Below are 18006 nucleotides of genomic sequence, written 5' to 3' on the forward strand. Positions count from 1 at the left end.
TCTTTCCCTTTCTTTCTTTCTTTCTTTTTTCTTTCTTCCTTCCTTCCTTCCTTTCTTTTTTGTGGTATACATCTGTGGTTTGGTTTCTGACAAATTTTCACATTTTTAATAAGAAAGATGATTTGCCTATGGAAATCTTACATTATATTTTCATTCTATGTACAATACATATAACATTAAAAGCAAAATTATTTAAAAAGAATAGTCCTCACAATTGTTACTTTTCTTATAAATATAAAACCTGGGTGGCACCAAGAAAATTGTATTGCAAGCATTAATATAAACATCCCTTGTTCTTTTAGCAAAAGGATATAGAGTTCTCTGGTTTCTAAATCAGTTTCATCCCACCTGACCCCATTATAAACTCAGTGCAACAGATCTAAACATAAGGAACTGAAACATTTGCATTGGTTTGGAAAGAATATACACCCACATGGGGACAGAACAAGTGAGGTTTTTATAGTTCCAAATATGTTTTCTTATTGAATTTGCACCTGCTTAAAGCTCAGCCAAATTGTGGTACATGGGCCAGTTCTATTTTCCATTTTCTTTGTGAATTAAAAGTAAAATAAGTGTGCAATTGAGCCTAGACAGCAGATGGTCCGCGATAGGTATAAACACATTGTACCATATGTCTGAATGGCACTTTCAGAAGTACTTGGAACTGCTAAAATATTTCATTGTCAATAGACATATGAATATACATACACTGCTACAATTAAAGATAAAGTGACTGATTCACGTCTTACCATTTGGGAGAAGAGTGGCTTAGGAATAGGTGTGTACTACAACTGGGAAACAGCAGTTTCCTTTGTTGACTCCTGATGGGATAGAGAAAACAAAGCCAACATAAGGTGGTAAGTTTGTGGAGAATTTTGTACATTTAATAGCCATGAACAAGTAAGTATATGCAAGTGAGCCTCCCTCTGGCTTCAGAACTGTCTCTAGGGTAGCTGGATATCCTGGGAAGAAAGCTGAAGGTACCTGAAGTCCTTCTTTTTTCCTCATATGATTAACATTATCTTTATCCCATTCCCAGATATTTTCCTTTCTTCCTTGCAAAATGGAAAAGTAAGCAACTTTTAAAGTGACAAAGTTTAGCTAGATATTTTTACAGAGGGGAAAAACTGAAGTTCAGAAATGTTACTTGCCTTGACTCATAGGACATATCGTGGCAACCAACAGCTGATTCAGGTTTTGAAGCCCATATTCAGAATGTCACATATGCTGTGTCTGCACTTTCTAAAGATACATAATATATAGCTTACCTCTATATTAAGGAGTGTTTTATTTTTTCTTCTTTTAGATGATAAGTGAATGCATAGGTACGGATTTCTTCCTTCTTTTTTCTTCTTTCTTTTTTTTGTAATTTTACCCCTGGGTGAGTCTAACCAAGGAAATGGCTTCAGACATCACCTCTATGCAATCATCACTCATTTAAGATCCAGACCCAAATCTACAACTAACAGTTATACATTCACGTATGAATGTTCCATCACGGATGTCCCTAAGCCAACAGGAAAACAGTGCATTTTACTACCACAGTATCCTGGTCAGCCTTATGCCAATCTAGGTTTCCGTGGTATAGATTTTGGCCCTAATATGTGCACAAATCATGAATAAAACTTTAGTCATCTTTGTCACTTACCTCTTCGCCAACTGCCTATTCAATTTATGGATAGTTCTGTCACAGGCAAAGCCCACTTGTGTCCCAGGAAAAAATAAGATGTAATCCAGGTGACAAATTCTAATCTCTTCCTTTGGGCTTAGTCTAGTTTCACTCACCTATAGTGGGTTGTGTGAAGAGGCCTTGCAACTAACACGCTGAGTTAGATTTTCTAGTGCAGAACCGCTGTGCCTGACACACCAGCACCATGTGCCCTGTGAAGTGCTGTGCCCGACACCTCAATTCAACATGGCGATGGTGGGCCGTGTGCAAAGATGCTGCGCCCGGCACCTCAGTCTGGGGCGCAGTGTGCAGCATGCCTGTGCCCCACAGGCGAGAATTCCACCCCCTCCCTGCTGACAGAAACCCTGAAAAGCAGCCCTGCCCACAGCCTTTTGGGGAGTGCATGTGCTCTAGAGCAGGAGTATGCACTTCTCCATTCTTTGATAAAGAATAAAGGTTCCCTTTGCTTCTGAACCAAATTCGGTCTCATTCTATTGGCTCAAAGGACACCTGGCAGAAGCACTCTTGTTGGGGATCCACTCAAAAGGGTGGATAACAGTTCCTTCTGGTATTATTGTAATGGCTATCTAATGTTCATTTTCCTTAGCACTTCCACAGTCCTAGTTTGTGGCCTTGTCCTAAACTTTCTACTCTATCATATTAAATACCTAATTAATCCCCTAAATGTTTAATGCTATTTTTACATACTGTTTGTGTTTTTGCAATTGTGCTTTTGCTGATTTAAATTGTCTCCATATTACATAATACAAATTTAAAAATATACTTTAAAACGTGAAACGTACAAGAGAATGTAAGTGAATGGCTACTGTATATTTCTTCAGACATTTAAAAAATATTTGGTGGGGGGGGGACTCCAGTTCAAGAGGGGTGACATAGGAAGATCCTGGGCTCCCCTCTTCCCAGGAACACACCAAATCTGCAGCTAAATATGGAACAACTCCCTCTGGAAAAAAAAGCAAAACACCTAAAAACCATCTAAGCAACTCCTACATGAGGGGCTAATGAGAGAAGGCCCCTTATCAAAGTGGGTAGGAGAGGCTGGTACACAATCTCTCCATAAACCCCATCCTTGGCACAGAGACCCACAATCAGGAGGGGACTCCAAACTCAAAGTTTGTCCGTGAGGAGTGAAAGCTTTGAACCCCACATCAGACACCCCAGCTTTTCAGACCTGTTTCTGAAAGATGAGCTCCCAAAAGGTAGCTTTGAAATCCAAAGGGGCGGGCTCAAGACCACAAGACCACAGGCTGTAATAATCTGCGAAAGGGCTCTTAAAGCACTTGCAGGGTCAGTCTCTATGGCTTTAGGGCTCAGCTTGGAGGCAACAGATGGAGAGGCTTATTTGGTAATCTTCAAACATTGGCCTGAAAGGGAGGCAAATAATTTAACACACATTAGGAGGCTGGAAGGCAACATCTTCACGGTTGTCTGCCTCACTACAGCTCTCTGATATCCCCCAGAAAGAAACTCATACGCTCATCTGGAGTCCCAGTTTTTGCAACTGACACCTGGGCATCAACTTCAGACCTCCAACTTGCCTGGCTCTGGTAGCCAGCCTGATTTATTCTTGTAGTCCCACAGGACTGTATATATTTGTACACTTTAAAAGCTGCTGCCTGAGCATCTTCTTCCAATCATGTTGAATCTAGGTACTGAATGAGATCTTCTGGAACACTGAAAGTTCTTGGCACAACCTCAACTACTGGGGTCCATTAAAAATAAAATAGGCTGCTGGTACAATCACAAAGGTTTGAGAGACAACCAAGAGATAGGCCAGGGTTGAATGATAAAGTTCATCTCCTGTGTAAGGCCACTCCTTCAAGACTAAGAGAGGTGGCTCTTTTACCTAATATATAAAAAATAACATAGAGAGTCAAGCAAAGTGAAGAAACAAACAAAAATGTTCTAAACAAAAGAACAATATAAAACCTTAAACTATTGTTTTTGTATCATGCAATAAATATGTATTCTGTGACTACCTTAATTCAATTAAGATTATACCCTTAGAGATAATTACATTACATAATATGGCCCACATAACCTAGAAATATTGAAAAAATAAAGTTAGGTATGTCACAAATGCATAAAATGTATGTCAATGCCATTCTATCCTTATATAAGCATACCGTGAGTAATATTTAATATAAAATTAACAATGTGTTTTCTTACTGTCTTATAACTTTGCTTTCAAAGAACTTAGAACAGGCCTCTCTCTCATAGTCTGAGAAACTGCATATCAGCCTATAATCACAGGTAAATGATTTTTTAAACAAATGTAACAATGTTCCCAATACTGTAGTATTAATATGACTGTAATACTATATACCATAAAAATTTTATCATGATTCATTCATTAGTGTATAGGCTAGGCTACCATGAAGCAATCATACAGATTACACTAGCCTACCATAAAGAAATCATGTTGCTGCTTCTTCATTATCAATGTATGAATTGTTTTACCTGTAAAAATATTTTTTCACATTATCTTTTTAAAAAATTTTAATGTCTAGTAGTGATACATATATCATCTACAGTGTTTTGTATCATATAAAACAATATTGATATAGGTACTGACAGACAACTCATCTTATAAACAGATGATGTAAACTTACAGTATGCATAAATATAGTACGGTACTGTAAATATTTTCTCTTCTTTATGATTTGTTTAATAACGTTTTTCTTTTCTCTAGTTTACTTTATTGTAAGAATAAAATACAAAATATATGTTAACTGTTTATATTATAGGTAAGAATTCCAGTCAAGGGTAGGCTATTAGTAGTTAAGTTTTTGGGGAGTCAAAAATTATACATGGATTTTTGACTGTGCAGGGGGAAGAGGTCAATGCCCCTAATCCCTGTGTTGTTCAAGTGTCAACCATACTTGAGAGATAATATAGTACTACTTTTTTTTCCATTGTGTAAAAAATACTTCACCAGTGGTGCCTTGGGCCATGGCTGGGCAGTTTCAAAAAGACCACCCTTCCCATAGATAAAACCTATAAATTTTGGTAAACAAAAATGCACCTGAAGCCACTAAATATAACCAAAAGCACTTAGATACTGGTAAATAAAAATCAAACTTGAATAAAAAAATAGCACTAAGTAGCATTCTCTCTTTCATAGATATTTTCTTGACCTTCAACCCCAGTCATCTCCATCAGGGATAATTCAAATCCTATTAGAAAAAACAAAACAAAAACAAGCTTAAACATTTAAAGAAATAGAAGATACAGTTAGCACTACCAGAACCAATGTAAAGTGAAAGGGAAAATCCTGGAAATGAGAGGGCCAGAGAGGAAGAGGTCCATATCTGTTTATAAAATTGCCAGTTTCTGACTGACTCTTGAACTCTGAATTGAGGCATACTCTAAGAACTACAGATAAGGTTAAAAAAAATAATTGAGATTTGAGCTCCTCTCCCCACAGGGATGACAAAACTGCGGTTCAGCCAAGATGAATGCTTGCTTAAAAAGCAGAATCAGACTCCCTCTTGTGAGAACACCAGGATCACAACTAGCTGCTGGACAATCATTGACAGGAAGACACTATAATTCACTAAAAAAGATATCCCACATCCAAAGACAAAGGAAAAGCCACAATGAGATGGTAGGAGGGCCACAATCACAGTAAAATCAAATCCCATAATTGCTGGGTGGGTGACTCACAGACTGGAGAACACTTATAGCACAGAAGTCCACCCACTGGAGTGAAGGTTCTGAGCCCCACATCAGGTTTCCCAACGTGGGGGTCTGGCAACAGGAGGAGGAATTCCGAGAGAATCAGATTTTGAAGGCTACTGGGATTTGATTGCAGGACTTCGACAGGACTGGGGGAAACAGAGACCCCACTCCTGGAGGGCACACACAAAGCAGTGTGCGCATCAGGACCCAGGGGAAGGAGCAGTGACCCCAGGCGAGACTGAATCAGACCCACCTGCTAGTGTTGGAGGGTCTCCTGCAGAGGCAAGGGGGGACAAGGACACTAGCAGCAGAAGTTCTGGGAAGTACTCCTTGGCGTGAGCCCTCCCAGAGTCTATCATTAGCCCCCCAAAAAGTGCAGGTAGGCTCCATTGTTGGGTTGCCTCAGGCAACCAGGGAGGGAAGCCAGCCCCACCCATCAGCAGTCAAGCAGATTAAAGTTTTACTGAGCTCTGCCCACCAGAGCAACAGTCAGCTCTACCCACCACAAGTCCCTCCCATCAGGAAACTTGCACAAGCCTCTTAGATGGCCTCATCCACCAAAGGACAGAGAGCAGAAGCAAGAAGAACTACAATCCTGCATCCTGTGGAACAAAAACCACATTCACAGAAAGATAGACAAGATGAAAGGCAGAGGGCTATGTACCAGATGAAGGAACAAGATAAAACCCCAGAAAAACAACTAAATGAAGAAGAGATAGGCAAACTTCCAGAAAAATAATTCAGAATAATGACAGTGAAGCAGATCCAGGACCTTGAAAAAGAATGGAGGCAAAGATCAGGAAGATGCAAGAAATGATTAACAAAGATCTAGAAGAATTAAAGAACAATCTAACAGAGATGAAAAATACAATAACTGAAATGAAAACTACACTAGAAGGAATCAATAGCAGAATAACTGAGGCAGAAGAACGATAAGTGACCTGGAAGACAGAATGGTAGAATTCACTGCTGCAGACAGAATAAAGAAAAAAGAATGAAAAGAAATGAGGACAGCCTAAGAGACCTCTGGGACACCATTAAACGCAACAACATTTGCATTATAGGGGTCCCAGAAGGAGTAGAGAGAGAGAAAGGACCAGAGAAGATATTTGAAGAGATTATAGTTGAAAACTTCCCTAACATGGGAAAGGAAAGAGCCACTCAAGTCCGGAAAGGGCAGCGAGTCTCATACAGGATAAATTCAAGGAGAAACATGCCAAGACACAGAGTAATCAAATTGGCAAAAATTAAAGACAAAGAAAAATTATTGAAAGCAGCAAGGGAAAAATGACCAATAACATACAAGGGAACTCCCATAAGGTTACCAGCAGATTCCTCAGCAGAAACTCTACAAGCCAGAAGGGAGTGGCATGATACACTTAAAGTGATGAAAGGGAAGAACCTACAAAGAAGATTACTCTACCCAGCAAGGATCTCATTCAGATTCCATGGAGAAATCAAAAACTTTACAGATAAGCAAAAGCTAAGAGAATTCAGCACCACCAAACCAGCTCTACAACAAATGCTAAAGGAATTTCTATAAGTGGGAAACACAAGAGAAGAAAAGGACCTACAAAAATAAACCCAAAACAATTAAGAAAATGGTCATAGATATCATATGGTCATACATATCCATAATGGTCATACATATCCATAATTACCTTAAACATGAATGGATTAAATGCTCCAAATAAAAGACACAGGATTGCAGAATGGATACAAAAACAAGACCCATATATATGCTGCCTACAAGAGACCCACTTCAGACCTAGGGACACATACAGACTGAAAATGAGGGGATGGAAAAAGATATACCATGCAAATGGAAATCAAAAGAAAGCTGGAGTAGCAATACTCATATCAGATAAAATAGACTTTAAAATAAAGAATGTTACAAGAGACAAGGAAGCACACTACATAATGATCAAGGGATCAATCCAAGAAGAAGATATAACAGTTATAAATATATATGCAACCAACATAGGAGCACTTCAACACAAAAGGCAACTGCTAACAGCTATAAAAGAGGAAATCGACAGTAAGAAAATAATAGTGGGGGACTTTAACACCTCACTTACACCAATGGACAGATCATCCAAAATGAAAATAAATAAGGAAACAGAAGCTTTAAATGACACAATAGACTAGATAGATTTAACTGATATTTATAGGACATTCCATCCAAAAACAGCAGATTACACTTTCTTCTCAAGTGCACACGGAACATTCTCCAGGATAGATCACATCTTGGGTCACAAATCAAGCCTCAGTAAATTTAAGAAAGTTGAAATCATATCAAGCATCTTTTCTGGCCACAATGCTATGAGGTTAGAAATGAAATACAGGGGAAAAAATGTAAAAAACACAAACACATGGAGGCTAAACAATACATTATTAAATAACCAAGAGATCACTGAAGAAATCAAAGAGGAAATCAAAAAATACCTAGAGACAAATGACAATGAAAACACGATGATCCAAAACCTATGGGATGAAGCAAAAGCAGTCATAAGAGGGAAGTTTATAGCTATACAAGCTTACCTCAAGAAACAAGAAAAATCTCAAACAATCTAACCTTACACCTAAAGGAACTAGAGAAAGAAGAACAAACAAAACCCAAACTTAGCAGGAGAAAAGAAATCATAATGATCAGAGCAGAAATAAATGAAATAGAAACAAAGAAAACAATAGCAAAGATCAATAAAACTAAATGCTGGTTCTTTGAGAAGATAAAAAGAAAAATTGATAAACCATTAGCCAGACTCATCAAGAAAAAGAGGGAGAGGACTCAAATCAATAAAATTAGAAATGAAAAAGGAGACGTTACAACAGACACTGCAGAAATACAAAGCATCCTAAGAGACTACTACAAGCAACTCTATGCCAATGAAATGGACAACCTGGAAGAAATGGACAAATTCCTAGAAAGGTATAACCTTCCAAGACTGGTCTGTTCATATTTTCTATTTCTTCCTGGTTCAATCACAAGTAATGAAATTGAAACTGTGATTAAAAATCTTCCAACAAACAAAAGTCCAGGACCAGATAGCTTCACAGGTGAATTCTATCAAACATTTACAGAAGAGCTAACACCCATCCTTCTCGAACTCTTGCAAAAAATTGTAGAGGAAGGAACACTCCCAAACTCATTCTATGAGGATACCATCACCCTGATACCAAAACCAGACAAAGATACTACAAAAAAAGAAAAATTAAAGACTAATATCACTGATGAATATAGATGCAAAAATCCTCAACAAAATATTAGCAAACAGAATCCAACAACACATTAAAAGGATTATACACCATGATCAAGTGGGGTTTATCCCAGGAATGCAAGGATTCTTCAATATACGCAAATCAATGTGATACACCATATTAAAAAGCTGAAGAATATAAATCATATGATCGTCTCAATAGATGCAGAAAAAGATTTTGACAAAAATTCAACACCGATTTATGATAAAACTCTCCAGACAGTGGGCATAAAGGGAAACTACCTCAATAATAAAGGCTATATACAACAAACCCAGAACAAACATCATTCTCAATGGTGAAAAACTGAAAGCATTTCCTCTAAGATCAGGAACAAGACAAGGATCCATTCACCACTGTTATTCAACATAGTTTTGGAAGTCCTAGCCACGGCAATCAGAGAAGAAAAAGGAATAAAAGGAATACAAATTGGAAAAGAAGAAGTAAAACTGTCACTGTTTGCAGATGACATGATAGTATACGTAGAGAATCCTAAAAATGCCACCAGAAAACTACTAGAGCTAAGCAATGAATTTGGTAAAGTTGCAGGTTACAAAATTAATGCCCAGAAATCTCTTGGAGATCATTTTCAATATTTCCATCTTCATAAAGAACTTGTGCATGCTTTATTTCATTTTGCCACTGTTAACTTGGTGATTTCTATGAGGTAAGTGTTGTTATTTTATATATATTTTTCTATGTAAGAAATGATTTTCAGGTTGATGAGGTGAATAAATAAATGTCCTGATTCCAATGACTGATAGAGTTAACATATTAATCATTGTACACTGATTTATATAGTGTAACAAATGATTTTTTTTACTGAATGTGACTAGTTATACTTTTTGGCTTCTTTTCCTAATCATGTTAATAAAGTTTGCAATTAATTCAGTGATAGAGAATATGCTGATCTATATGAGCTGATATTTTGTAACAAATAGTACAGCTAAAACCTAAAGTGACCTTGCATTCATATGCAAAATATTCTCCTTACACTTTCTGTATGTGACTGAAAAGCTTTGAGTTTATGAAAACAAAATAGCAGAATTAAAGATGAGTGAAGAACATCAGACTTAGTTATATTTTGATGAAATATTCCTGCTATTAATAGGTATTTTTTAATAGGTATTTTGATTTGACTTCAAAATGGAATTTGTGACAGTTGAGAAGACTTTTTTCTCACAAATTATTGAAGAGAGATGAGTATGCACATCTCCATCCTATTGAATAGGTCACCAAAGCATGGGCCTTGAATGTCTGAACAAAATATCAATATTACCCAGGATTTAGATTAGGGAAGAAAAGGTAGAGATGATAATTTGTGGCTGAGAATTAAAAAACAAAATAAAATGCATCATATCAAGTCCTGAATAAAAGATCTACTTGCTTCTGGGTGTGCAAAGGTGGTAAACAATTCTGTTATATGCTTACCCCAGATCCCCCAGCTGTTAACATCTCATCTGCTTGGCCAGTATCTATATATTTATATCTACATCTGTATCTATATCTGTCTGTTTGTCTATTATCAATCTTTTTGGGTTTTTTTGAGAGCATTTTGCAGAAATGATGAACCATTAGCCTGGATAAGTTAGTGTCTATAATTTATGAACAAGGATGTCTTCTATAACAAGTATACAAACAACCAAATCAGGAAATTAAACATCAATACACTTCTAGTGACAAACCACAGACTCCATTTAAGTTTCACCAGTTGTCCCAATCACGGCCTCTATAGCAAAGGATCCAATATTACATCACACATTTCATTTCCTTGTCGACTCTCTCTAATCACATTCAGTGGAATGCTTTTGTAGTCTTTTCATTACTTTCATGATCTTGAGTTTTTTAAGGTACTATACTACAGGTAGTTATTTTACTGAATGCTGTGTCAGTCTTCGTTTGACTGATATTCATCATGATTACTTTTTTTAGGTGTTTTAACAGGGATATTGAAGATGAAATGTATATTCTTTTTATTCCATCATGTCAGTTGGTACATGATAAAAAATTGCCCTATTGTGGGTCATGTTAACTTTGATCACCAAATTATAGCAATATCTGTCAGGTATCTTCATTCTCTTTGTCTTTTTAAATTATGAGTATTTTGTGAAGACATACTTTGTGACTAAAATTACACTTTGTGTAAAATTGTGTAAATTTATACTTTGTGTGAAAATTTTTCTGTTTCACATTTTTACCCATTACTTTTCATATTCATTGATAGTTGTCTATATCAGTTATTGCCAGCAGGGTTACCAAATGGTGATTTCCTAATTCCATAACTTCTTCTGCATTTGTAAATTGGCATTTAACTGTAAAGATGAGTTTTTCTTCTCCATATTTATATAGTTATTCATTTATTTATATTGGTATGGACTTATGAATTCTTATTTAATCAATGAGCAACTATCTGTTACAATATTTTTGTATGTGTGTGTTTGCTTTTACTTGTCTCATATTTGTCCAGTGGGAGCCTCTTAAAATTAGAACTCCTGACCTTTCAGGATGTCTCTCATTCCTTGAGAATTTGCTTATTTTTTTTTCTTATTTTATTTTATTGGGGTTTTTTTGAATTTTATTTTATTTATTTTTTATACAGCAGGTTCTTATTAGTTATCTATTTTATACACATCAGTGTATACGTGTCAATCCCAATCTCCCAATTCATCACAACACCACCACCACCCACCCCCAGCCACTTTCCCCCCTTGGTGTACATACGTTTGTTCTCTCCGTCTGTGTCTCTATTTCTGCCCTGCAAACTGGTTCATCTGTACCATTTTTCTAGGTTCCACATATACGCGTTAATATACGATATTTGTTTTTCTCTTTCTGACTTACTTCACTCTGTATGACAGTCTCTAGATCCATCCACGTCTCTACAAATGACCCAATTTTGTTCCTTTTTATGGCTGAGTAATATTCCATTGTATATATGTACCACATCTTCTTTATCCATTCGTCTGTCAATGGGCATTTAGGTTGCTTCCATGTCCTGGCTATTGTAAATAGTGCTGCAATGAACATTGGGGTGCACGTGTCTTTTTTTTTTTTTTTTTTTTTTTGCGGTACGCGGGCCTCTCACTGTTGTGGCCTCTCCCGTTGCGGAGCACAGGCTCCGGACGTGCAGGCTCAGTGGCCATGGCTCACAGGCCTAGCCGCTCCATGGCATGTGGGATCTTCCTGGACCAGGACATGAACCCATGTCCCCTGCATTGGCAGGCAGACTCTCAACCACTGCACCACCAGGGAGGCCCTGCACGTGTCTTTTTGAATTATGGTTTTCTCTGGGTATATGCCCAGTAGTGGGATTGCTGGGTCATATGGTAATTCTATTTTTAGCTTTTTAAGGAACCTCCATACTGTTCTCCATAGTGGCTATATCAATTTACATTCCTACCAGCAGTGCAAGTGTGTTCCCCTTTCTCCACACCCTCTCCAGCATTTGTTTTTTACAAAGTTTCTGATGATGCTCATTCTAACTGGTGTAAGGTGATACCTCATTGTAGTTTTGATTTGCATTTCTCTAATAATTAGTGATGTTGAGCAGCTTTTCATGTGCTTCTTGGCCATCTGTATGTCTTCTTTAGAGAAATGTCTATTTAGGTCTTCTGCCCATTTTTGGATTGGGTTGTTTGCTTTTTTAATATTGAGCTGCATGAGCTGCATCTCAATATTAAAATTGATATACCTTGGAGAGAGAATTTGCTTATTTTCTGACACAGCAAAATATTCCAGGTTCATTTTATTCTTTGTTTTTTCCAGATTTGTATTGGTCATTTTTTCAAAGAATCTGTATTCCTTGCGGTGGAGAAAGATATTTGGAAATATTTCTAATTATTTAGGAATGCAAGATCTGAGTACTAGGTTTGCTCATTGTTACAGGGGTGTCACTGCTTCCAGGATTTTTCAGAGAATAGATCCCAAAATATATGAATGTTTATACATGCATAAACATACACACACATACTACACACAGGCACACATATGTTTCTTTCTATACCTATCTCTATATTGAAAATTATTAGTTTACACCCAAAACCATTCTGACACCAATTATTCTGACACCAATTATTATAGTTCATGTTGTCTTTGACTCTTTCTCTCCTTATAACTCCCCTCTCTGACAGTTAGAAACCTCATTTCATTTTAGTTAAAAATCGTTACGTTTTGGCTCAATCCCTCCCTATATCACAATCCGCAAGGCTATTCTTCACTCATATCTAACAGTCACGCTTCTGTTTACTGGACTGTCTGTAACATTGCTGAGACCTGAAACATAGCTTGGCCATGGGCTTGCAGCTCTAAACCAGAAGGCCACCTTCAAAAAATACATTGTGAAACAAGTGGGGCTATAATGGCTTTTTGCTTCACTTTTTTTGGTACATATTACTTTTGTCCCTAATGTTTGCTTTATCTTTACTGTGATGGAGTTACTTGTATAGATGGAGATAGATAAATTGCTAACAAAGAAGGAAAGGGCCATCATCAGCAAGACACAGTATATGCTGTAGAATGTTGGGATATGTTCATTTATTTATTTAGCTAATATATATAATATTATAGATATTTTTTATACATGAAATATAATATATAATTATATAAACATACATATGTCTGTCTATAATCATATATTTATGTGTATGTACATATTTTATATAGAAACATATATATACATATACACACACAGAGCAAGAAAGAGAGAAAGAGAGTCAGAGAGACAGAGAGAGACATATGGACCATCTTCTATTTGCCAGGATCTATGTTAAGGCTTATAAAAGAATACATGTCTTGCCTACAATCAAAAATCTAAAGAACAGGGAAATGAATATGAAAAAGAATATATTTATATGTGTGTGTCTGTATAACTGAATCACTTTGTTGTGCACCTGAAACTAGCAAACATTGTAAATTAACTATACGTCAATGAAAAAAAAGAAAGTTGAAGATTAAAAAAAAAAAGCAAATGTATGCCTATTAAAATAGTTTTTTCAATTAAAAAAAGCTAGAGAGCAATCTACTTAAATTCAATATAGACGTCATACTCTTACTACTCTATAAAGTTTGAAAATTTATATATTTATTATAATATTTTAATATTTATTTTATAATATTTTTCTCTAATAGTTTTATAATATTCGTACAATATCATGTATATTATAATAGTTATATCTTTTTGCGCCTAAATTAATTTCAGGGATCACTTTAAAACTGCATACAAAATTACTTCACTATCCAAAATATATTTGATTTTTTTATGTGTTTGGTAAAAAAGGGATAAATAGAGGAACAGAATTATTGTTGAGACAAAGTAAAATAATAATTATAATGGTAATGATGATGATAATAATAAAAACTTTATACAGATTCTCTATAGAAATTAATTGAATTGACTGCAGTTATCTTGAGAAGAGATCTACTGAGCACCTTTGTGTAAGAACACATAAGAATAGCTTATTGCCTTCCTGATTGTTCATTTCCTCTTTCAATAGGCAGAAAATTGTTATCAATAGAGAACTCTGTCTTTGAAGATAATTTTAATCACCAATCACACATATAGTTTGTAAATTACCCTGAAGTACAATTCCACAGTACATAAGAATTTAATAGAACTCACAAAGGCAGGTCCTTAGTGTCAGCTAAAATACAATACTTTCAGATGAAATTATTTTCTAAGCCGTAGTTGAGGAAAGGCTAAACAATTTTCTACAAACAATTATTATTGACTACTCTGCCGGTAGCATGATGTTAAAAAGAAATTTATTACTCTGTTTTAGGTTTCTGAATTTTCAGTTTATGGTCTAACATCATGTCTATATCTGATTTCTATTAAGCTGGGAGATGAAGGAGACTGTATATTTTCAGAGGCATTAAATAGGAGTTTAGATTTTGTTGTTAATTCAGGCTTGATATATTACAATACGTATACTAAGAAAGGCAATTTATTTAGAATGCTTACTGTGTTTTTCTGTTTTGTTTTTTAATTTGGGGAGATTATGTTTTTTTTTATTATTGATGTGATGTAATTATGTAGTTCCCATGTTAATTAAACTATAATGCCATAAAATAACTAGATATTATAATCTATCATGCTCACAGAATTTTGAAATTTTCAGATTGAAGACTGAACAGTGATCTAGAAATTTGTCACAGTTTATATGTTATATTTTACAAATATAGCTTTTATTTGCAAGGTATGTAATAAGATGTAATAATAACCAGAAACAAATAGACGAGTAGCATTTGTTGATTGTTTATAATGTGTGAGGTACTGTTCTAGCCCTTTTCATAAACATTTTGCTCATTTTATAGAAAAGGAATCTCAGGCTTATCTAAGGTCACATAAAGTGGGGCTGAGGTTCAGAAAGGATCTGTCAACATGATTAAACATTACTCAATACCTAGTTGCTTAGCATTAAGGAATATTTTTATATAATATAGTTTTTGTTCAGGATAATGCTTTTATGTTTTATTTATGTTTTTCTAATTAGAAATTAACTTTCTAATTTTCTTTATTCCACTTACGAGGACTTATTTTGATTAACTATATGTATTAATTATTTGTTGCTATTGTGAAATACTACCACAAAAGTAGTGGCTTAAAAGAACTCAAATTTATTAATATTTTCTTTCACCTTTATCTTATAGTTCTGGAGGGCAAAAGTCTTAAATGGTTTTCACTGCTAAAATCTAGGACTTCCTTTCAAAGGCTCCAGGAGAGAGCCTGTTACCTTGCTTTTTCCAGGTTCTAGAGGCTGACTGTAATCCTTGGCTTGTGGTCACTTCTTCTATGTGCAAGCCAGCAGTTATGACATTTCGATCTCTGTTTCCTCTGCTTCCGTTGTTCCATCTTCTCTGACTTTGACCTTCCTGCTTCCATCTTATTAGGATCCTATAATTACACTGAATTTGCCTGAATGATTCAGTATAATTTCCCTATTTCAAGATCCTTAATTTATCTGTAAAGTCCTTCATTTGTAACAGCAGGAGGGCAACACGTGATATCACTGCAATGTGTCAACTCAAAGTACACGATACAAATATTTACAATGGAGTGATATACTTTCTAAATGTTCAAAGATTACATTAAAAAATGTGAGTCAAACAAATAAATCATAATAAGTGTATTCTTTTCCAAAGAATTACAGAAAAATAACTTTCTTATCTTAGAATTTTTGTTTGTTCTTTTAGAACTTAGTAATAAAATTTTCTTCTGAGGAAAAATTGAAGGTTTTGAGAATCACCACAACATATGCCAAATTCCCCAAAGAACACAGAACCAATGATTCAAGGAAGATTGTGAGGAGAGGTAGTTGTTGAAGGATTATTTAAAAGAAGCCCTGCATTTTACGTTCTGTGTCCATCCCTATTCAGAGAAGTAAGATGGCCAAAGATTTTTACTATTTTTGGTATTAAGTATGTATCTATTGAGATGGGTGCATATAGCTAATCTACACACATAGGGCCCTATAATAAAATCTAATTTCATGGGAAGAATAAATTAGATAAGGTTATCCTATATCCATAGTTATTACATTTCTCATTGTGAATAGTTAAACTTGAATTCTGGTTTATAGTTAAATTATTTCTGAGGTTGCTGGTGTGAGGTCAAGCATAGGTAATATAGTCATTCTCAATGTATCTTGAAATTAACTTTTTTAAGCCTTCAACCCTTAAAGCTAGACTTTACAAATTTGTGAATTTATGATGTTAAAACTTAGAATGTTAGCTAGAGATGACTTCTAACATCATATTTATTTTACCAGTTACCATTTATCAAAAATCTATAACCATGGGCTTCCCTGGTGGCGCAGGGGTTGAGAGTCCGCCTGCTGATGCAGGGGACACGGGTTCGTGCCCCGGTCCGGGAGGATCCCACATGCCGTGGAGCAGCTGGGCCCGTGAGCCATGGCCACTGAGCCTGCACGTCTGGAGCCTGTGCTCTGCAACGGGAGAGGCCACAACGGTGAGAGGCCCACATACCGCCAAAAAAAAAAAAAAAAAAAAAAAAAAAATCTATAACCTTGCCCTTTGCTCAAGCTGGTCTCAGGAGTGTGCAAGCAACTAAGAAGATTGTCAATCAAGTATAGAACAGAAAAGATTTATACCACAGCCACTGGAGAAAAAGAAGAAAATGTTAAAAAGAACAGATATAAGGACATTTGATCACAGCCGAGTTAAATTGACTTTAAAGACTCCTTCTCAAGATTCAGACTATATCAATGCAAATTATATTAAAGGTGTTTATGGGCCAAAAGCATATGTGGCAACCCAAGTACCTTTAGCAAATACAGTAATAGATTTTTGGAGGATGATATGGGAGTACAATGTTGTAATCATTGTAATGGCCTGTCATGAATTTGACATGGGAAGGAAAAAATGTGAGCACTATTGGCCTTTGTATGGAGAAGACCCTATAACATTTTCACCATTTAAAATTTCTTATGAAGCTGAACAAACAAGAACATACTACTTCATTAGGACACTCTTACTTGAATTTCAAGATGAATCTCATAGGCTATATCAGTTACATTATGTGAACTGGCCAGACCATGGTGTTCCCTCATCATTTGATTCTATTCTGGACTTGATAAACTTAATGAGGAAATATCAAGAACATGATGTGCCTATCTGTATTCATTGCAGTACAGGCTGTGGAAGAACAGATGCCATTTGTGCCACAGATTATATGTGGAATTTAATATTTTTAACTTAATACCATGTTTAAAACATTTTTTAATGCCATTGCTGTGTCAATTTTTAACTGAAGTATGATTGACTTACAATATTATATTAGTTTCAGTGTACAATATAGTGATCCAATATTTTTATACATTACAAAATTATCACCACAATAAGTCTAGTTACCATCTGTAATCATACAAAGTTATTATAATATTATTGAACTATATTCCCTGTGCTGTACATGACATCCCTGTGACTCATTTGTAACTGGAAGTTTGTACCTCTTAATTTCCACCTAGTTCACTCATCCCCCCACCCCTGTTCCCTCTGGCAAAAACCAGTTTGTTCTATCAGTCGGTTTCTGTATTGTTAGGTTTGTTCATTTGTTTTGTTTTTTAGATTCCACATATAAGTGAAATCATACAGTATTTGTTTTTCTCTGACTTAGCATAATACACTCTAGTTCCATTCATGTTGTTGCAAATGGCAAATTTTCATTCTTTTTCATGGCTGAGTAATATATATTCATCATATGTACATGCCACATCTTCTTTATCCATTTGTCTATTAATGGGCACATAATTAAACTAAAAAGAGACAATTTGTGCTAAATGAGAAGGAAAGCAATAAAAATAATGCAAGTCGCAATCTGAAGCTTTTGAGAGAAATTCAAGTGAAGAATGACATCTTAAGTA

General features: G+C 35.6%; 1 protein-coding gene across 1 annotated transcript; it reads left to right on the forward strand.

Annotated features, from left to right (window-relative positions):
* Positions 1-1915: 1915 nt before the first annotated feature.
* On the forward strand, positions 1916-17324 carry LOC116742969 (tyrosine-protein phosphatase non-receptor type 12-like; the record flags this gene model as incomplete). Its single annotated transcript, XM_032610903.1, is given in 3 exon segments — positions 1916-1999; positions 16667-16785; positions 16787-17324. Coding segments are annotated over 3 exon segments (741 nt in total), but the record flags the coding sequence as incomplete, so codon positions are not given.
* Positions 17325-18006: the final 682 nt, after the last annotated feature.

Source organism: Phocoena sinus, chromosome 18, assembly GCF_008692025.1.
Source record: "Phocoena sinus isolate mPhoSin1 chromosome 18, mPhoSin1.pri, whole genome shotgun sequence".
NCBI classification, from domain to species: domain Eukaryota; kingdom Metazoa; phylum Chordata; class Mammalia; order Artiodactyla; family Phocoenidae; genus Phocoena; species Phocoena sinus.